The sequence below is a fragment of the Motacilla alba genome, chromosome Z (assembly GCF_015832195.1).
Source record: "Motacilla alba alba isolate MOTALB_02 chromosome Z, Motacilla_alba_V1.0_pri, whole genome shotgun sequence".
Classification (NCBI taxonomy): Eukaryota; Metazoa; Chordata; class Aves; order Passeriformes; family Motacillidae; genus Motacilla; species Motacilla alba.
In genome coordinates, this window is record NC_052046.1 from 43,395,100 (window position 1) to 43,416,523 (window position 21,424).

General features: G+C 41.8%; 2 protein-coding genes across 5 annotated transcripts; both read left to right on the forward strand.

Moving 5' to 3' along the window:
* Window positions 1–1,340: 1,340 nt before the first annotated feature.
* Window positions 1,341–13,490, forward strand: TMEM175 (transmembrane protein 175). Of its 4 annotated transcripts, XM_038125237.1 has the most exons (10): window positions 1,422–1,668; window positions 2,021–2,059; window positions 3,144–3,241; window positions 4,330–4,381; window positions 5,256–5,291; window positions 6,678–6,761; window positions 7,537–7,701; window positions 8,974–9,052; window positions 10,721–10,862; window positions 11,418–13,490. In XM_038125237.1, exons 1-10 carry the CDS (start codon window positions 1,537–1,539, stop codon window positions 12,079–12,081), a joined length of 1,491 nt encoding a protein of 496 aa, XP_037981165.1. In that variant the 5' UTR covers window positions 1,422–1,536; the 3' UTR covers window positions 12,082–13,490. The 4 variants fall into 4 exon arrangements, with proteins under 4 accessions (XP_037981166.1, XP_037981165.1, XP_037981169.1 ...); XM_038125238.1 differs by lacking the exon at window positions 2,021–2,059 and having other exon boundaries at window positions 1,341–1,668; XM_038125239.1 differs by lacking the exon at window positions 3,144–3,241 and having other exon boundaries at window positions 1,595–1,668.
* Window positions 13,491–14,913: 1,423 nt separating this feature from the next.
* On the forward strand, window positions 14,914–17,269 carry ATP5ME (ATP synthase membrane subunit e). The gene is made up of 4 exons (XM_038125755.1): window positions 14,914–15,058; window positions 15,203–15,257; window positions 15,510–15,608; window positions 17,130–17,269. Exons 1-4 carry the CDS (start codon window positions 15,023–15,025, stop codon window positions 17,153–17,155), a joined length of 216 nt encoding a protein of 71 aa, XP_037981683.1. The 5' UTR covers window positions 14,914–15,022; the 3' UTR covers window positions 17,156–17,269.
* Window positions 17,270–21,424: the final 4,155 nt, after the last annotated feature.

The window sequence follows — 21,424 nt, forward strand, 5'->3', positions numbered from 1 at the left end:
CCAGCAGAGGAAGGACATGGACCTGCTGGAGTGAGTCCAGAAGATGATTAGAGAGATGGAGCACCTCTCCTATGGGGAAAATTGGGATGATTCAGCCTGGAAAAGAGAGCAGCATCTGAAGAGAGACTACAAGAATGATGGAGACTTTGGGCAAGACCATGTAGTGACAGGTCAAGAGCAAATGGTTCTAAGCCGAAGGAGGGGTAGGTTCAGGTTAGGTGTTAGGAAGTTCTTTACTGTAAAGGTGCTAAGGCACTGGAACACGTTGCCCAGAGAAGCTGCGGGTGCCCCCATCCCTGAAGTGTTCAAGGCCAGGCTGGATGGGGCTTTGAGCAATTGGTCTAGTGAAAGGTGTCCCTGCCCACTGCAGGGGGGTTGGAACAGTCAGTCTTTAATGTCCCTTCCAACTCAAGCCATTGGGTGCAAATGCTTTGCACAAGACCATGTAGATGATGTCAGCTATCCCCTCCATGATCTCCTCTATAACCTCACTGCAGAAGGCCACCACACTCGGCAGGTAGGTGTGACAGGCTGTGTGTAGGCTGTTGCTAACCACCTCCATATTTTCCATATGCCTTACTATAGTTTCCATGGGGATTTCACCAGGCACAGAGGTGAGATTGACTGGCCTATAGTTCCACAGGTCTTTATTTCACAAGATCACAGAATCACAAAATGGCTAAGGTTGGAAGGAATCTCAGCAGGTCATTTGGTCCAACCTCCAGCTCAAGCAGGGTTATTCTAGACCCCATGGCACAAGATTGCATCTAGATGGTTCTTGAGTATCTTCACTGAGGGAGACCCAACAATCTCTCTGGGCACACTGTTGCTGTTTGTGATCACACACAGTAAAGAAGTTCTTCCTCATACTCAGGTGCAGTTTTTCTGCTTGCTGTCTCTCATCTTATTGCTTGGCACCACGGAGAAAAACCTATGTCCATCATCTTGGCACCAACCCATTAGATATTTATAGACATTCCTGAGGTTCCCCTCTCAGTTGCCTCTTCTCAAGGCTGAACAGGTCCACCTCCTTCAGATCTTCCTGGTGAGAGAGATGCTCCAGTCCCCTCATCATCTTTGTTGCCCTCCACTGGACCTGCTCCAGGAGCTCCATGTCTCTCTTGTACTGAGAAGCTCAGATTTGAACACAGCACACGAGATGTGCCTTACAAGGGCTGAGCAGAGGGACAGGATCACCTCCCTCAACTGCTGACAGGCTGTTCCCGTTTTAAAAAGGGAATTTGTTTGAGGAATATCAATTGTTTTCCTTTGCCTCTTCTGTTGATGTTTCCTGACCTGTCCTGTGTAGAACACACCGTCAGTGTCACTGGATTCAGGATGTTCTTATGGTGAACTGGAAGGCCTTTTAAAGGCGGGATTGCTCCTTCAGCGCCCAGCGGCACGACCACCCACGGACATCTACCGCATTGTTTCCGAAGGCAGCCTTCCTCCGCCCCACAGGGGCAGCGGGCGGCTCCCTCGCCTCTGAGGGCGCGGGGAAGCGCCGCCCCCGCCGCCGCCGAGCGCAGCGGGGCCATGTCGGCTCCGCGGGCTGCGGCGCGGGAGCGCGGCCCGGGGCTGGGGCCGGAGCCGGGCAGCAGCACGCAGACATCGCACCGGCTGCTGGCCTACAGCGACGCGCTGCTGTCCATCATCGCCACCGTGATGGTGAGCGCCCGGCGGCGGGAGGCAGGGAGGGAGGGAGAAGCCTGGGGCAGCCGCGGCTGGTCCCGGCTTTCCGGGTCGCGCCCGTGCCTCTCCGCCCGCCCGGCGCCCCGGGCCGCGGCCGCCGGTGCCGCCCGGCTCCGCGCCCGCCCCGTGTCGCGCCGTGTCGGCGGCCGTCCCGGAGCGGTGTCGGCAGTGCCGGCCGTGGAGGGCCGGGCCACGGCCCGGGAGCAGCTGTGACTTCCAGGGCTGCTCCTGGCTACGCGATCCGCTGGCACCTGAAGGTTGTGTGGTTTCAGGGAAGAGCTCAACAAGAAAAGAACGTCATGGGCTAATAAACATTTTGTTATTTCAGATTTTGCCGGTGGCTCACACAAAAATACATCCTGACCAGGTATCACGTGCCGTTTGTTGTGTCTCGTGTCCTCCCAAGTACATAGATGTAACATCCTCGTTTAGCACGCCCGCTAAATTTCGAGTTACAGGCTTTCAAAAGCAGAAGCCATTAAGCAACATAAAACCTAACATAAATTTCATATAGGGTGAGGAGCTGGTGAACTTCGGGTGTAAAACTTTTAGATTAGGGTTTGTGTTATATGCAGATGTTGTGACCTGAATGAGCTGTATGTTGTAGGCCATAGATTATAACTAGTTACTTTTCTATGGGAGGTTAGTTGCCCATCTGACCAAAACATCTTTCAGAAAGGATCTGGTCTTCTTGGTAATAAACCATCACTGAGAGAAGCTACTTATATAGCACAATCTGAATTCTAGTTTTAAAGTCAGGTTCATAATAAATGTAGTTTGAATAAACAAAGGTGGAAAAAGAAGACTACAGAAAATAAATTAATTCTGAGAGTATGCAGGAATTTTAGGAAACATTATTCATTTGAGAAAGTTTACAGGTTTTTTTCTTCTATCATTATTTATTTTTCTACTCTTAAATATACCTAAATCTTAATTTAAGAAGCTCAGATGAGATCTGTAATGCAGCAAATATACTATATGAGTCTGTTTAAGCCATTGTAGTGGTATTTGCAAAATTTGCTGAGGTTAAACCCTCTCCTTTCTCATTTTTAACAATTGTCACATGAAACCTCTGCGACGCTTCTACTATGGAAGTCAGTGCTGGGAAAGTAAAAGAGGCATATTGTGCCCAGTCCTCTGAAATGCATTATTATAGTAACAGTGATGAGAGAATGCATAAATGAGTAACAAGGTGAATAGAGCATTGGGAAGCCCATTTACAAATTGATGTGTTGATACATCAAATGCCATATTTCAGCCTACTTAACAAGTTCCTAATGAACTGTTTTCTCTGCACTGTACTAAAGGGACCGTTGAATGGGCACTGCATTCCTGGGAGACGTTTTCAAAAAATACATTACATTACTGTATATCTCTTTTTCAGATGTTGGTAATAATTTTGTAACATAACATTTATATTTTGTTTCCTTGGGTGTCACTTGATGTTTCAGAAATTAGGTGAAAGTGTTCAGCAACTTCTTCTAGCAAAAATTGCAGTCTACTTGATGACCTTTTTAATAGTCACAGTGGCATGGGCAGCTCATGTAAGGTAGGAACATGGTGTTTAAATTTAAAGTCAAAAGCTAGAAAGTGCAGGAGATAACCATGTCTCTGATGTATTTCTGTCTTGCTGCCAGACTTCTGAATTGTCTTTTGTTGAATACTATTAGAAAATCATTGTAAAGAAATGCTACCCTTAGCAGTGAAAAGCTACTCTTACACTACTGCCATAGTCATACAGAGAAAAACAGGCATTATATATCTTTTAGAGTTACTTTTCATCTTACCTTCAAGGTTAGATGGAATTAGACTTCTAATTCTGCTGAAAAAACATGAATTTGTAACTTGCATGCTCCACAACAAAGGAACTCATAAAGTACAGCTGGCCTAAAACTCATCTTTCTGTCCTCAGCAATAGTTGTCACAATGTCAATTGCAATGTTGCAGATTCTGTACTTCACAGAGATGTGGACACTCCCACCTGCCATGTCTTGGTGGTTAAAAAGAAATTGGCACGCAGGTGTCATACTGGAACCAGGGCAGTTTTTGTTTGAATTTTGAAATTTACAAATGTCACTATGCAAGTGGATTGGCTGCATTCCAATAAAGGTGTGCAACCTGTAATTCAGTATTTGAAGCTGATACCTCACATCCATTCCTTTACCACAGTGCTTTGCTTTGCTTGTACAAGTAAATGCTGAGGTACAGTCTCAGGGTTTTGTGGAGGGTGATGGGTCCTCTTCATTCTAAGTGACAGTTTTGTGAATGAGGAGTTTCATTAACAAAATCTGGGGACACTTGCAAGGAAAGCTTTTTTTTGAGTGCTGTGTCTTCAGGAGAAATTATTCTAAGCTTTAAAATTTTGAAAATGCTCTGCTATTCAAATAGAAACCAGATTCTTAATAACTGCTCCATGATTGAACTTCATTGTATCTCGCTTTTAAGATTTTTCGAACAAATTACTTCCATATTTGAGCTACAGCAGTTTTGGCACCTGGAATACTAGGATTAATTCTGAGGCAGTGGAAATTGGGTTCCCCCATACTATCATAAATGTACAATTTATATGTAGTGTTGTAAAATATATTTTGTGAGTTGGCTTGTTCATGATAACCTTACTTTGCCTTGCCTTCACAGGTTGTTTCAGGTGATAGAACATATAGATGATGTCCTGGCTCTTCTAAATCTGGTGAGTCTTGTCAGACAAGCTGGATGGTTAACAAGCAGATACAGGTCGCTTAAGTGTGTCTGTGAATATCCAAAAGTTTCAACATTAAAGATCATAACTCTGACATATTTCCAAGTCAGGAAAATAGAAAGATCTTTCGTTTCACTGTGACTGATTGATAAATAACTTACTTTTAACTTGCAAATATTTTACTGTAAACCAAAAGAAGCTCCGCAGCAGGTTAGTCTGAAGTTCATCTGGCGGAACTGAGTATTTTGCAATGTTGTTTTAAACTCTGTTCTCTGAAAGTGTGCAACCAGACAGTTATTCTGATTTTGATAATAAAAGCATTGTTGGAGCTCCATGAGATAAAACTAGGGGAAATTATTTTAGAAGAATAGCCTAAGGCATCTAATTCCTACCTAATGTAGCTTTCAGAGCAATGCATTTCTTTATGCTTTTTGTTTGTTGGGTTGGGTTTTTTACTTTTGCTTTTTTGGATGCAAAATATTTGCGATCAGCTATTAACATTCTTGACAAATCAGAAACAACTGTTTAGAAGGTGTGGTATATTTAGCATTGCTATTTTAGAAAGAAGTCTCTTAAAAACCATAGCAAAACTTTTACCTGGGATATTGGTAGACACAGAAAACGGTAGTGTTTTCTACAATAAGCTTGTACAATTTGCATAGAGAACATGGAAGATGTGTACAAAAGCAGCCATTTGTTGTCAAAACTCAGCAACTTCAGAAATGTGGGTTCAGAAATTTTTCAGTATGCAGCACTAGCATTTGATCTCCTTGTAAAGCAAGGAGATATACAATGCAAGCAATGCCCTTATTGAAGATGTGTCCAGAAAATACACAGTGTTTCAAAATGCTTTTTTCTGTTTTAGGCTTGTATGATGATCATAACCTTCTTGCCATATACAGTAAGTAATTTTCTAAAATCTGACATTTGTTTAAATTACACTGTTTGTTTCTTCATTTATTTAGAAAGGATTTCCCAAAGTATTCAGAAACCCAGGAAAGTGTTGTTATACTATAAATCCTGAATCCATTATCGTAGTTAAGTGTTGATTCTTTAAAATTCATGAAGCTATTTTATAATCTTCAAATACTTCATGTTCTTGACCTGGCAGAAAATGGGTATTCTAGAAACAAAAATTACAATTATGGAAAGTATAGTATCATAGAATAGTTTGGGTTGGAAGGGGCCATTAAAGGTCCTATATATATATAGTCAAACCCCTGCAAAGATCAGGAACATCTTCAACTAGAGGAAATTTCTCAAAGCCCCATCCAACTTCACCTTGTGTGTCTCCAGGGACCAGGCAACTGTGCCAATGTTTCAGCACCCTCATGGTAAAAAATTACCCATGATTTCTTTTAAAAAAGCAACTGTATTGAAGAAGGTCCAGATTATCTGATAAGAATTTTGGAAAGATAAATAAAACTGCGTTTCAAACTCCTCCTTAGATGGCAGGACATTTTCATTTTGTAATTTAGAACAAGTTTGTGGTAGCACTTCTGATTGGCTCTGCAAGGTTGATTCTGGCAGCTGAGGGTTTATGTTTAAAATCTGCATAATTTTTGGTCATATGACCTCAAAAGAATATTTGCAAATGAATACTATATTAACAGAACAAAACAGTTGCTTAAGATGCATCTTGACTGCTGTATGTGCAAGACAGGCACCTGTTTCTCTGTGGATATATATGCCTTACATTTGGTCTGCAAAAAATAAGGCTGTGGTCAGTAAGATGATCTTTATCAGCAAGAGAGCATACTTTTCATTTTGCCTTAAAGCTGAAATTATTTTTGGGAAACTATCCATGTTACCTTAACACTACACCCTGCTTTTCTTTTTTCTTTTTTTTTTTTCCTTTTTTGTCCTCACCTAAAGAATTTGCAAAAAATTAATACAACAGGGAGCCACAGAGGTAGACAAAACAAAAGATTCAAAAAGGTATCCTAATATCAAGAATTTTCACTGCTATGATATCATGTCAGCCAAAACCAGTTAAGCTTTATGCTCAGGTATAAGCCACTCTGTAATTATTATGGAGGCATAGTGCCAGAGTGGCTATTTAGCATTGTCAATGTCAGAGCAAAATCATCTCTCCAGATGCCTTTGGTTGGGTTGCCTGCATGTATTTGTGGCTAGAAATAGCATTTAATGGAATTATGATGAAATGCAAATTATTATGTAGATTTATTAATATTTTCAATATTGAATGAAGAGTGCTTCTATTTCTCTACTGTTATTCCTGCATTGCCTCTTAATTAAATATATGATCTTGTTCATTCTTTTCCAGTTTTCCTTAATGGCCTCCTTTCCAGGAGTACCTTTTGGGATCTTCCTATTCAGTGTCTGTGCTGTTGTCATTGGCCTTATACAGGTATTAGATATATATACCTATATACATACATATATATATATATATATATATATATATATATATATATATATATATATATATGTGTGTGTGTGTGTGTGTGTGTGTATATATATATGTGTGTGTATATATATATACACACACACAGAGGTATATAGGTATTATTATAGGTATTATGTATTTACATTTTCACTTTTACATAGACTTTCTTGTGTAGAACTGAAATTAATCTTCTTAGCGAGTGGCATAAATTGCTAAATATGTTATCTGTATAGCATTCTTTTTCAAAGTTATGCCCACTATGATAATACAGTCCCGTGAAGCTGTTTTATGCAACTAAATCAGCTGATCTCAATGTTCACAGAATTCCTTTCCCACTCTTTATAAAAATGCCTTGGGGAAAGAACAGTTGAGTTTTCCTGCTGATGTCTTTCTGAGACATGCAGCAGTGGGTGAGGGAACACAGACCTTCAGTCCGAAGTCAGGAGCATTTTTTCTCCTGGTGCAGTGCTTTGTTGCTTTCAGTTCCACTTTACAGAGGTCTTCATTCCTCTTCATCAAGGATCAAAGGTCATGACACACTCTGCAGAGGAGACTAAAATCTTCACATGCAGTGTGTTGCCAAATCTCAGAGTTTCTAGGGCCAGCTTTCCTTATGGGAGTGAAGAATAAGCTTGAAAGTATTTCGGAATGTGTTGATTTATAGTTCTATGTCTTATGTTTGAAATCCTTCATATATTTATATGTAATAAGTTCAGTAATGCTCTTTTCCTTGCAGGCTGTGATAGTAGCATATGGATTCTATCACCCACACTTACTGAATCAACAGATACAGGAGTCTGAAAATCAGAATTTCTATAAGCGTCATATCTTAAAGATTATCCTAAGAGGACCAATTTTATGCTTTTTAGCAGCCATCTTTTCTTTTTTCTTTATTCCTTTGGTAAGTTCTCTTGGTTAACAGAAAACTTTGATGCACCACTTTGTATTAGCTGTCTTTAAGACTGTATATGAAAATAATGTATATGATGTCTGTGTTAATTATGCTCACCTTCTCAATTGCTAGTTCTAAGGTGTTGTTTTTTGCATTGAACGTATTTAGTCACACGTATCAACCTGTAACTTGATCCATGAGTTTGTATAGCGTAAAAAGAATATTCTGCTAAAATATTACTTGCTGTGCCTGCTTTTTTATTTGTTTTAAGCAGGTCTTCTAAACTCTACATTAGTATCTTGTGCATCAGAAGTAGTTGAGGTCATATGCAAGCTTATGTGAAATGAGCACCACATTGCACAAACTGAAGAAAAGTTAATGCAATTGCTGCACTAACTTAGGGTGTAAAAGCAAACAAAGAAGGGAGACCAGTTAGCCCACCTGCATCTCACAAATAGTTTTGGCTAAGGACTGCTTTTACATAGCCTTTTACTCTTCTGTCTTTATTTGATGTCACTGAGTTGCTCCTACTTATTAATAGCTTTAAATCTTTTCTGGAACCCCTACTCAGAACTGAAATCTAGTTTTTTAATGTATGCTGAGCTTCCATTCCTTTTGTTCTTTAGGAAAAGATGGCTTTTGAGGAGGATTCCATGGGAATTGGCAGTATTTAAATAATCCCTAAGTTTGTGAGAAATCCGGTTGCTCTTGATGAAAGGAGCAGTTATGAGTCCAAGCATGAAAAGGCCTAGTTTTATCTGAAAATATGTTTTCCTCTTCTTCCTCACTCCATTCATTGTAGTTAGGTTGTTTGTTTTTAATACTAACAATGGTGAAATTACTCTTCAAGTTGCTCCTCTGCTTAGACCTGTGCAAAGCCTGAGAACCACTTAGGACGCACCAATGTGTTTTTCTGACAAAAATAGTAGAATCTTAGAGTATCATGAATTGGAAGAACTCATAAGGATTATGTGTGACAATTCTTCAACTTCTAAAGTAGTCATTCCTGCACTTTTTGTCAGCAGAATTATTTCCCTACTTGTTTTAGTTTGCTTCATTACTGGTACTAAATTAGCCAGGAAAAAGCAGTGTTTGGTTCCTCATGCATTATCGAGGAAGTGAATGAGCATTTTAACTGAGCCTTTTTCTTTCTGAAAGTCAAGATTTCTTTTTCTCAATGTTATTAGTTAAAGGATTGAGAGTTATAGTTTCATATTAAATCTGGAAGGTAATTTATATTTTGATAACTATGTTTAAACTGTTTATTTTCTTCTCCAACAGTCTTACGTACTTCTTGGACTTGTAATTGTTTTTCCACATCTCACTCGATTAATTACATGGTGTAAAAACAAAATTCTTGGTAAGTTTGCAAAATTCCTAGGCATATGTTCAGATTAGATTGTCAACATGTTATGTAGACAGCCCAGAACGAAGTAATTTCAGTTCTGCTTTCATTTTTGGTCTCAGGACATAGTGATTTTAGGGTTTATTTATGTGCTTCCAAACAGTGTCTCCCTTGCTCCTTAGTTTCCCATAATTGTGATGAGATTTGTGTAAGGCACAACACATTCAAAGGTCATTTCCCAATGCAAAACCTTTCTGGTTTGTCCTGATAATGCGAGTGCATGCAGACACATGTAGGTATATGAATGACGGCTGCAGGCCATCCATCCCTTTCCCTCCTCAAGAGGGAGCATGGAGATGGAAGAACATAAGGAAGCAAGCTCTATGCCTTTGTCACTTTGTTCCCCGCAATGCTGAATAGTCACACATTTTCAAACAGGCAAGCACTGCACCTGTAAATCAAACTTTCTCACAATAGTTAACTGTTCAGGGTATTCTCATTAATCTAACTGCTGTCATCTAAAGAGGTGTCTTCATACATCTCTTAAGTTAGCCTAAACCCATGCTTCCTTCCCTCATGTGCTTTGTGCCCTCCTTGTATCAGGAGTAACAATTGCACAACCATAGCAACCTGAGCTGCTCTTAAATCCTGCTGAGAAAGAGGTTGGCATTGCTAAAATAAAAGGAGCAGGGGATATCAAGCAACCTACTTGGCTGAAAGGTACAGTGTCCCTCTGACAGGGACCACAAAACCACTGAACAGATAATGTCTTTGGAACTGACACTCCCAAGCTGGGTCAGAAGAGTAACACCTTTGTACATCTGCTGCTGTTCAGACTAGTACAGTCTGTCTGTTTCCAGTGCATATGTGAGCATACTCTTCACTCCCCCATTTGGCAGCAATAACAGGGAGGCAGAAATGCTCTGAAAGGATGAAGCCAGACTCTCAGAGCCTGAGAATAAACATACAAATATTGTCCATGCTTACTGTGATTGGGCCACTGTGGTTTGCAGTCAGGTCACATCTCTACCTCTCACCCTCTCAAATGGCTGAAATACTGCTTTATTGAATTTCTTGTGATTACACCTGCTTTGCATTCCTGGGGAATTTTAACCTTATATATATATACCTGAAGCAGTGTATTTTGGCTAGCTAGGCACTTCTGAGTTCACTCTTAAGAGGTGTGTTTGACATTTCCTATAAAAGCTACATCTTTTGACAAAAGGCTTGAATTATTTTAAGTGAGGTCATTCAATATCCTTATTCAGCCCACCTGGTTTTTTCAAGACAGGTTTTTACTGCCATGTAGTCTAAGTTCTCCAAGCTGTCATAGAGGCCCTACAGCTATTAGGGCTTCCTGAAGCACAGCATCTGATTTGTTCTGTTCAATTACAGCTTTGAGTCATTATTCACGTGGTGGAAATGGTTTGCCATGCAGTTTAAAGGAAAGAACTTTTTTGTTGTTGTTGTTGTTCCTGAAGCACTTGTCTTGAAAGAAACATAAATTTCAGAGAGAGGCACATATGCTAAAAGAAGTGGAGGGACTGACATGTGTGAATGACTGGCATCCTTTTGTCTAAAGAAAAGTTTAGGCAGAAAGGCAAAAAAGGAGGTCACAGTAGGTTGTTGAACTACCTTATTTTATGCTTCTTTTCATGATTAAGCCTCTGGATTTGTTTCCAGGTCAGAGAGGTGAAGAGGAGGAACCTCATAGCTTAGAAACCTTCACTTTTTACCTCAGTGAGCCTCTGAGTAAGGAACGAGTAGAAGCATTCAGTGATGGAGTCTATGCCATTGTAGCAACCCTGCTCATTTTGGATATATGGTAAGGCTTTGTGCTGGTTCTTAAACTTCATCTTGTTAAATATATAAACTTTTGTCTGTATGAAACATTTGAGGAAATAAAATTAATCAGACATTGTGCTAGACTTCCAAAATCTGCAGTGGTTACTTTAAAGTATGATTTTCTGGAAGGACACAGAGCACAAGCCAAAGATACTTCTAACACCCACATTCCAGCAGTAATGATCATCAGTGTGCATAATACATGTTGGGATGTAGAGTCTTGAGGAACAAAGCTTTCTTTTTTTGCTTGTTACGTTTTCAGATGAAACCTTTTTGTCAAGAAAGCTGTTTAGTCACTATATAAACTTCATTAACCCAAAGGAATGCCAACCTGCGTTCAGATTTCCTTTTAAATATATAATTTGTTTGCAGAGCTGTTATTTGAAACACTGTTTCTAAATTATAAATTAGAGAAGTAGAGGATGGATTCCTGTTGGTCACTACTTTCTCAAAGTAAAGCAGCATAGTTCAGTCTTTCTCCAGATGTGTTTTTATAACAGTAATATGCAAAGTAAAGTAATTTTTCTCTCCACAGTGAAGACAATGTTCCTGATCCCAGAGAAGTTGAGGAGAAGTTCCGTGGCAGTCTTCTTGAAGCTTTAAGTGAATATGGGCCAAACTACCTTGCTTACTTTGGCTCATTTGTTACGATTGGTCTCCTGTGGTTTGTCCATCACTCTCTTTTTCTTTATGTAACAAAAGCTACCCGGTTGATGGGACTGCTCAACATACTTTCATTGGCTTTCATTGGTGGGCTTCCACTAGCTTACCAGCTGACCAGTGAATTTGCAGAAAAGTCTCATAATGAAATTGAAGCCATTCAGGTCAGCTGCGTTATCACTTTCTTTGCCAGCATATTTCAGTTTGCAATATGGACTACGGCCCTTCTCAATGAAGAGGAAACTTTGCATGCCTTTGCTAGATATGGTGGCAAGGAGCATGCCTTCATGTTTGCCAAGCTGGCTCTTTACCCTTGTGTAAGCCTGGGGGCCTTCTTTCTAACTTGCTTATTAAGTGAATTTAGCACAGCAATTTTCCATCTTATGCAGATTGTAATCCCGTTTGCTTTTCTTGCATTGCGCATTTTTGTTAGGATTTCTTTAACTGCCATAAAGTCTGTGATGTCTCTCTCCAGACGGAAGGTTGTATTGTTAGAAGAAGAGGAGGCATGTTTGTCTCCAAATGAAACACTGTCCTAAATTTCCACACAGTGCATGTCAAGTTGCGAGATCAACTTCAGCTCCTCTGACTCGTATTATATTTGTGTGTGGATTAATTATATTGATGTAAACCAAAGCCTGTATTGACCATAACTGGGGCATATTTATGTTTAAGCTGGCCATGCTCGAGACCCTTTCTCCAAAATCTGCTATTGAAAATACTGGATAAAGAGGGGATGCAAAGAAAAGCATGTTCCCCTTCCTTTAGGATTGCCTTATAGAAAAAAATGCTGCTTGACATGTAACTGCAGCAATGATCGCTTAAGAAGTGCACAGATACCCAGGAAAATGGCAGCAAACACAGAAGTTGGTTGAGCTTCTATGTAAGAGAATGTGAGGCACGGAAAACATGGAGACATCTGAATTCTGGATGGTACATCATAGTAGAACATGTGTTGCAATTGTGATAGCAGTCTTCCAAGCCATCTGAACACAAGTTCTTTGGCCATATCTATTTTTTTTAAAAAAGGGTGTAACAAATGAGGATTCATGTGGCTTTACATCCAAGTTTCAACTAGCTTTGATATTTTCTGAGGGAAAAGAGCTCTGTGATTAGATGTAAGGTTTTTTCTGTTCTGCAGAAGCTGCTCGTCTGAAGTGTTTTAATTTCTCAGGCTTTTTATGTCTGTTTTTTGTCTGGCAATGGAACATCCTTCTGTTATTCAGAAAGCATGGTGTCATATTCATGGAGAGTATGAGACTGTAATGTGTGAGAGTTCCACATCAGGTAAGGGAGTTTTCTTCTGAGTTGTGGACAACAGAGATTTCTGAGTCTCAGGAAGACAGCAGAAGAAACTAACCCCTAAAAATTCCTGTCCATGATAATGTTGAATTTTTAATTTTTTTTTTTGCACTTACATGCAGCTGGGTAAGTATTGTGCTTTTCAAATCATCTAAACTGTGGCTGCCCTAGAAACCGTTACATTTCCTTTTGGCAGAGCAATTAATTTGTATCTTCAATTATCTTAGTGCCTGACAACTTTAGTGCCATAATTAAAGGCATTTGGGGAATTTTGTTGTTCATCATTAAAAAAACAAATGTGGCAAAATATGCCTGAAGAAATTATAGGTGAAAAACAAATCTCTTGTTTCAGTTGAGATCAGTCGTGAAAGCCCTTGTGCTTTTGTTTTGAAGCACCTTGATACCGAATATGTCATTGTGAATATTACATACTTCTCGTGAAGAGTATGTCCAGCTATTCAAGGGGATTTAAACCTAGTTGTGGTTAAATGAGTTCCATTGTGTTGTGTATAGCAGTTTTTCTGATACTTAATAAAAGCACTTTTGGTTCTGTATGGTTTTGTTTCTAGTGTGCAGCAGACACATAGTAAGTAGTGAATATGTGTATTTGTAATAAATTGCAATCAGTAAAAAAACAAAACTTCAAACCAGTTATTTCTTCTCTGTGGGTGATTTTTAAGGCCAATGTCTGTAATTAAAATTATGTTAGATGGGTTTTTCCTGCAAAGTCACCAAAGTCCCTTCCAACCTCAGCAGTTTTGTGATTTTTTTACAAAATACCAAAAACTTAATCTAGCCAAGGAGTTTCATTTCAGTGTTTATAAGGATACCTTGTATAAGGCAATGTATAAATATTACAAGGCACTGTATTGGCTCAATAATTCCCCTTTTGTGTGTGTGTGTGTGTGTGTGTGTGTATGTTTTTAGTTGGTTGGTTTGGTTTTTTGTTTGGTTTTTTTTTGGTGGGTTTTGTGTGTGTGTGTGTGCAGTGGTGGTGGTGGTGTTGGGGTTTTGTGGGGGTTTTTGTGTTTGTTTTTTTTTCTTTAGCCCACTTACAAATAAGTAATTTGTTCTGCAGAACAAACCATTTTATTTTTGGTCAAGATAGCATTATTCAGCCCAAATTTGGTAATATCTCAGAACCTAAACCTAAGGACAAACATGATCTGAGATTTTGTATAAAGAGAGCTCATTTAGCTTCATTTTAAGTTCTTGAGAAACAAACGTCATTAATTTGATGATTTGTGTCATTCTCAAGTAGGAAGATCATTGCCAAATATAACTGTAACTAGTTGTTCCTGATGAAATTGCTAATGACCACAGGGTTTTGGATCTATGAAAATTAAACTGAAATACAATAATAAATATAAATTGAAATTATATATATATATAAATAAATATAAATTGAAATTAAGTTACAATTCCAGAATGGGTGTCATTGGAAGGGGGCTCTGAAGACCATCTAGTCCACCCCTCCAGTTTAAAGCAGGGTTGGTTGGATGGATTGGTTGCAGAGGTCTGTGTCCAGTCAGACTGAGCATCTGCACAGATGCACCATAACCACTTAATGACAGAATCATTAAGGTTGTAAGAGAGCTTTAAGATCATCCCGTCCAGCTGTTCACCCAGCAGTGCCACTGTAACCCCTAGACCACTAAACCACATCACCTGCACCAGATCCTCATGCCTCTTGAACACCTCCAGGGATGGTGACTCCATCACCTCCCTGGCCAACCGCTGCCAATACCTGACCACCCTGACAGTGAAAAAATATTTCCAGTATCTGTTTATCTGTTTTTAAAGGGCTCAACAGGTTCTAATGTCCAATTACCCTTATGAGTTAAAAAAAAAAAAAAAAAATAAAAGAAAGGGTGGCTATCTTTTGTTCGATTTAAAAGGAATTTCCTGCCGTTCAGTCTGTGTGCATTCATCATTGAAAAAAAATCGATGAGATCCCTTCGATCCTTCTCACAGGCTGCAAAGCCATAGCTCCCTCAGCCTCTCCTTGTGGCGGAGACGCTGCGGCCCCTGCGCCGCCGGAGCTCTTTGAGTGACGGACTCGCCGACAGTCGGGAAGCAGAGGACAGCACAGGATTTAGCTTCCCGGTCACGGCTGCTCCCCGCCCCTTCCTGCCGCCGCCCTCAGTTCCGCGCCCCGCCGCCGCCGCTGCCGCCAGGATGATCCCGCCGGTGCAGGTCTCCCCGCTCATCAAGGTGAGGGCGCTGGGGGGATTGCCCGGGCTGTCCCGGGGGCGCGGGGAGGGCCGCCCGGGCCGGCGGGCCGGGGCGGGGGGCGGCGGGGTCCGGCCGTGCCTGTGGGCTGAGCGAAGGGCGCGTCCTTGTCTCTGCCTCCCGCAGTTCACCCGGTACTCGGCGCTACTCGTGGGGATGATCTACGGCAAGAAGCGATACGGTGAGTGCGGCGTCCCGGGCGGCCGCTCCCCCGCGCCCGCCCCGCAAGGGCACCTTGAAATGTCCCGGCCGCCATTTCCCTCCCGCGGCCCTGCCGGCACGGCCCTGCTGGTGTGAAGACACAGATCCCTATGAAATGTGCCTTTCTGCCAGCAGAAATGGCTTTTCCTCCTTTTTGACCGAGCCCGCAGGAGCGGAGCTTTCCGCCGGAGGTTCGGAAAGTTGTATTTTAAAGGTATTATGTTGATGGCAGACTACCTGAAGCCGATTGCTGAAGAAGAGAGAAGAATAGAGGCGGAGGAGAAAAAGAAACGTGAAGAACTGGAGCGAATTGCAAAAGAGCTTGCAGAAGGTAGTTGCTCAGTTTAGTGTATTCATCCCACACTGTGTTGCAGGCGCTAGGCTGCAGGACTGGTGTTCCACCGCAGTGCTCTTAAGAGAAACTGGTGCCTGCAGCTAATCCCTGGAGGCGGGGGTTCGGGCCGTGTGAGGAGTAAATAATAGTGCTGTTTTATTATGCCTGTATTTTGAAAAGCCTGTCAGAGCAAGACTTAACAATTCTGCGACAGTCAGACCTTGTTAAATGGCTGAATTTCCGCCGAGGGAACAAACTGCTAAAAGATGCTGGTTATTCTGTGAGGAATAAGTGAATTTGTATGTCAGCTGTGGTGTCATGTTCCTTCATGTGCAAGCCCTTTGCTCCATGCAGTGTAGAAACCTCACAAATATGACTGAATAGCAGGTATAGTTAATGGTGCATAATTGGAACTTGAGACTTTACGGGGCATCACACGTGTGTTGTTACAGGTCCTCTTGGTCTTTTCATATTTTGCAGTGTTAGAGCTGCATTTGTTGTATTTCTCTCATGAAAAGGGTGTGCTGGAGGGCATCACTTGCAGCTAATATGCCGCTTTTGTTCTCATTCCCTTCCACCTACAGTATTCCTGCTGTAATATTCCTGCTGCAGCATTGTTTCCCTTGTCCTTGGGATTATTTCTTGTGTTCCCTGTAGGGGTCTAACAGAGGATTCCTTCCCTGCTGCCATACAGAGGAATGTACTCTCTAGCTTTGTTTCACCTAGGGTTTTTAGGTAGACTTAAAACTAAGAAGGATTTTTTAAAAATTGATTAACAGCTCAAGCTGTTCTTGGTGCAGATACATGCTCTGTAACTCTTTCCATGCAAAAGGGTGACATGTGCATTGTTCTAAACAAAACTAGTGTTGAACAAAACACTATCATTAACTACACATACAGAAATTAAAATGTGTTTTGTCTATGACTTACTAGAGATAGAGCTTTTTGCCTTCTTAAATACATCATCGCTGTTGGTCATGGACTAAATAAATGAGTCTTTTAGATGTTCTCTATATAGATGAAACTTTCTGTATTTTGGAGGTAGAGGCTGTGCTGTAATGTTGCTAAGCCACCTAGTAAGGAAATTTTCTTGATTATTGCTTTAGAATATTTAATCTGTTTAAAAGTGGCACATAGGTGACAGGTCTGTTGTTCCCAACAATGGGTTTGGTCTGTTTTTTTTCAGAAAAGCAATAGTTAAGCTATCATTTTGTGCAGGGCAATTGCTGACGATTTTTCCTTAAAGATGGACATACCTGTAGTGGTAGATTTTTCTGAGCTCATTTGACTTGTCAGTTCAGAAAACTGTCTTTTACTGCTGAGTAAACTTTAAAGTTTGCCATCATCCCGGAGCTGTGAATTACAATTCTGTTGAATAAACAGAAGTAGGAATCATAAATACTGGCCAGAAGGAAATTACATAAAGATGGGCTTTGATTCCACTATGCTTTGCACGTTTTTGTTCTGCATGGGAGTGGCTAATAGTTCTAACCATATTTGTGTTTTCTTCCCTTTTAGCAAGTGAAGATTCCATACTGAAATAAGCAACAGATTTCATCTGAGTTTCGCACATGGAAATACATGGCTAGATTCTGAGCTGTCCAGTGGTTTTTGAACTCTGTGTGATACTCTATCAATAAAGTACTTACTACGTTCAATTGGTATTTTTTGAGTGAATTGCACAGAACAGCAGCAAAAATAGGGACAGAATGTGACAGGAAGCGACTGTCACAATCTAGCTATTGTTGCAACTTAAATACTCCATTCCCCCAACAACAGCCAGTTGCTACCCCCATTATCCACAGGGAATGACTGTGATCAGAAAATACATAAAATTTTATATATATGGGCAGGTGGGGGAGACTGGCAAGGCACTGACTGCCTGAATATGTTACTTAAAAGGCTTGACTGGGGAGTTTCATAGAGTCATAGAATGTCAAGGGTTGGAAGGGACCTTCAGGATCATCATCCCAACCTCATTGCCATGGGCAGAGACACCTCTCACTACATCAGGTTGCTCAAGGGCACCCACAGCTCTCTGGGCAACCTGTTCCAGTGTCTCACCACCCTCCCAGGAAAGAATTTCTTCCCAATATTTGATGTAAATTTCCCTTCTTTCAGTTTGTATGCGTTAACACCTTGTCCTTTCACTGCAGTTGCTGATGCAGAGTCCCTCTCCAGCTTCCCTGTAGGACCCTTCAGATACTGCAGGGTTGCTAGGAGGTCTCCACACAGCCTTCTCTTCTCCAGACTGAACCGTTCCAGCTCTCAGCCTGTCTGGGGAAGGTGCTCCAGCCCCCTTATCAGTATGTCATGGTCTCCTCTGCACTTGCTCCAACAGTTCCATGTTCTTTATTGCTGGAGGCACCAGAGCTGTTCTCAGTACTCCAGATGGTCTCACAAGAGCAGAGGGGCAGAGTCCCCTCCCTCGCCCTGCTGCCCACGCTGCTCTGGATTCAGCCCAGGATCCCATTGGCTTTCTGGGGTGTGGGTGCTCATGGCTGGGTCATGTTAAGGTTTTCATCAACCATCACCCCCAAGTTCTCCTCAGGGCTGCTGTCAATCACTTCTCCACTCAACCTGTAGCTGTGTCTGGGATTGCCACAACCCAGATACAGGACCCTGCACCGTCCCTTGTTGAACTCCATGGAGTTTGCATAGCTCCACTGAAGCATGGACAGACGACTCTTCAACTAACTGAAGTTGAGAAGAGGGAGCATTTATTACAGTGCTGGATACATGCGGAATCACTTCCAAATGCATGTGTAAAAAGGTCGCAAACTCCTGCTCTCTATCAAAAAAGTTTTTACATGTTTAAATGGCTTCCAGGATGGTTTCTATCTTGCTTATTACATAAACATTAGCTCTCGCCTAATATCATCATTAGCTGAATATCCATTATGGCTGCTAATTGTCCTCTTTAATTGGGTTGGAGGGCTTCTGGGGAGGAAGTAAGATGTCTTCCTCATGGTAAACTCTTCACCTGTGTAGCTTGGCAGGATTCCTTGGCCTGCTGGTCACAGTCCAAACCTCCTCTCATTCTTAAAAGCCAGTGCTATTTATGGCTCCTGCACTCTTACAATACTTCATGTATCACCTGTCATTCCCAACCTTGTTTCAGTTATCCTCACCACCTGGTATTGATTAATTTCCTTGTTCTTTGCTAACTGCATTTCTAACTTAACCCCTTGACTCACCACCCCTCCAGCCTTTCCAGGCCCCTCTGGATGGCATTGCTGCCTGCCAGCAGTGCTCCAACACCACTTGGTGTTGGTGTCAAACTTGCAGAAGGTGCCCTTGATCCCATTGTACGTGCTGCTGACAAAAGTGTTGAAGAGTATTGGACCCAGTAGTGACCCCAGAGAGACGCCATCTGTCACTGGTCTGCATGTAATACATCTTGGACTGGGAAGAATTCCAAAAGAGGTGGGAAAGGTACCACGTATCTCTTTACAGCCATCCCGCAGGGACTAAATTAGTTCTCTGCCACCCTATTCTGGCCAGACAATAGATAATATCTGTCTAGCTTCAAGCAACAAAAAAGGCCAAGAAAAGAAAAGAAGCAATGAAATTAGGTCTTTCCTCTCAAAGGGTTTGAGAGGGAAGACCCCTCATGTTTGTTCTGGATTCGGAAAACACTACATCCACCTGTTCTTCTGCTGGAACTACATTTGTGTGACTCGTAAGTACTCTGCTGCTTCGTGAAAGGGAGTTGAATGGTTTTCTACTGAATCTAGTGAATGTTTTTTCTAATCCTATAGTTTTATGGAAGGACTAGAGGAAGAGGTACAGACAAAAAAGATCTTCCTCTTGCAAGTTTTATGATAGATGATGGAAACAACACTCAGCCTAGACTGAGTGGATCTAAAATCTTGGCTCTAGTACTCTCTGAGCTTTCATGGAGGTTTCCTTGTACAGGATCTGGATATGCTGGTGGGACAAAGCCCCTTTACCAAGCACCATGACATGCAATCCATCTGCCTGAAACGTGGAGCTGGGATGCATACCCTCCCTGTGGTGTTCAATACCACCTCTTTGTTTGAAGAACTGATTGAAGGTTGAATTGTTCCTGTTCCTCCTGCTTGGGAGGGGAGCAGCACTTCCCAGGCTTAGTTCAAGTTAGGCTGTGGCCAGCTCAGGAGAAACGACAGTAAGCATTTTTCTCAGATATGCAAGAGGTGACTGAAAACATTATCCAATCTCCCCATTAGTTTTTCCCTCCCTTTCTGCCAGAACTGCCGCCCTCACAGCTCTTCCAGCAGCAGAGGCCTTGTACGTGCTCCCAGTACATCTCTGACTGTTCCAGGTCAGGCATCTCCCCTCACAACCCAGCAGCAGCCAAGGCTCCAGCAGAACAAATGGCTGAAGGGCATACACATGCTCTTTTTCAGTAGCAAAGAGGTCCTGTCTTGTGTCACCTTGTCCTACCGCTTCCATCAGGAACAGGATGAAAAATCACTTAACAGTTTCTCAGGCAAGCCTCTTCTCTTGCATGGATGGAAGATTTACATTCCAGCACGGAGCATCTCTCTCAGAAACCTCACCTGAGAGTCTCACAGGGATATTCATTTTCCTACCCACTCAACCATCACCTTCTTAACCAAGAATGGAGGTCTATATGCATTACCTGCTCCAGTAAGGCACTGACAAAACAGGTCCCCTCTGGTCCCCCACTGGATTTGAGAGCTGCACCAAGCCAAAGGTGAAAACACTGAACTGGATGGTAGGCAAATATGCCGTAAGCAGATTTGAGTTCTCTACAGCCCTCAAGGGACCTTTCCTGAAACTGCGTTGCAATTATATACATCTTTTTTTAGGCCTGGTGTTCTGACCTGCCTTTGAAGCAGGGTAACTGAGTTCTTGGTAATAGATCCCTTGGGCGGATTAGAGTGAAAAAACATTGAATGACTAGTATGCATACTTGAGGCAGGTTTATTTTTAAACTATTTGGTTGCAGTGGAAAGTAGTTATGTAGCTGTTTGGGTTCTTTCCCATTAAAAAAAAAAAGAAAAAGTGAAAAAATCACAAGGAAAATGCATAAGGAAAAGAAAGAAGCAGAAGGGCAAGAGTGGATAGTGGACAGGAAAGATCCAGCGACAAGACTTGATTGTTTCAATTTTGATTCCATGGTCATCACTCTGATGGTCACAGTCTTGATCTGTTGGGGGTGAAGGCCCATGCAACAAAGAGTTCGATGGGTTATTGCATGTTCAAGCCGACATGGGAACACCCCAACAGCTCTCCCAGAGAAGGGTTTTACATTGTTTGATGCAACACTGTGGAAATGAGTCAGGATGGTTCTTCAGGGATCTTTGATGGCTTATGTTGCCTTCTAATGGAACAACTGCTGTTTGGCCCTCCTTCTGGCAGCTGCATGGTTTTGCCAGTTGTGCCTTATCATAAATAAGGAATATCCTCAGGCCTACGTGTGAACACCCCCATGCCTCCTGTCCTGGGGTGACTATAATGCTTGTATCCCCATTCGTCTGTTTAGCCAAGAAATAATTTTTGCACCTTTAAGACTGGTTCTGAGAGTGAAGAGCGGGAGAGAAGAAGCGTGCAGTTTGTTGTCAGAAACTGCACTTGGTCCCCCGCATTCTTCCCCTAGACTGTGTTATCAGCAGCAGAGACAAGCAAGAGAGAGGTCTCCTTCGCTTTTTAGTTATTTTTTAGCTAGCTGAGGCAGAGAAGTTCCCTGGACTGTGGTTATTCTTTTTCTTGGAACTGTTTGAACCTACTCTGGACTGAAAACCCAGAAAAGCACCATCAGTTTGCACCTGTGGCCCACCCAGCCAGGCCAGGTCTGCAGCATT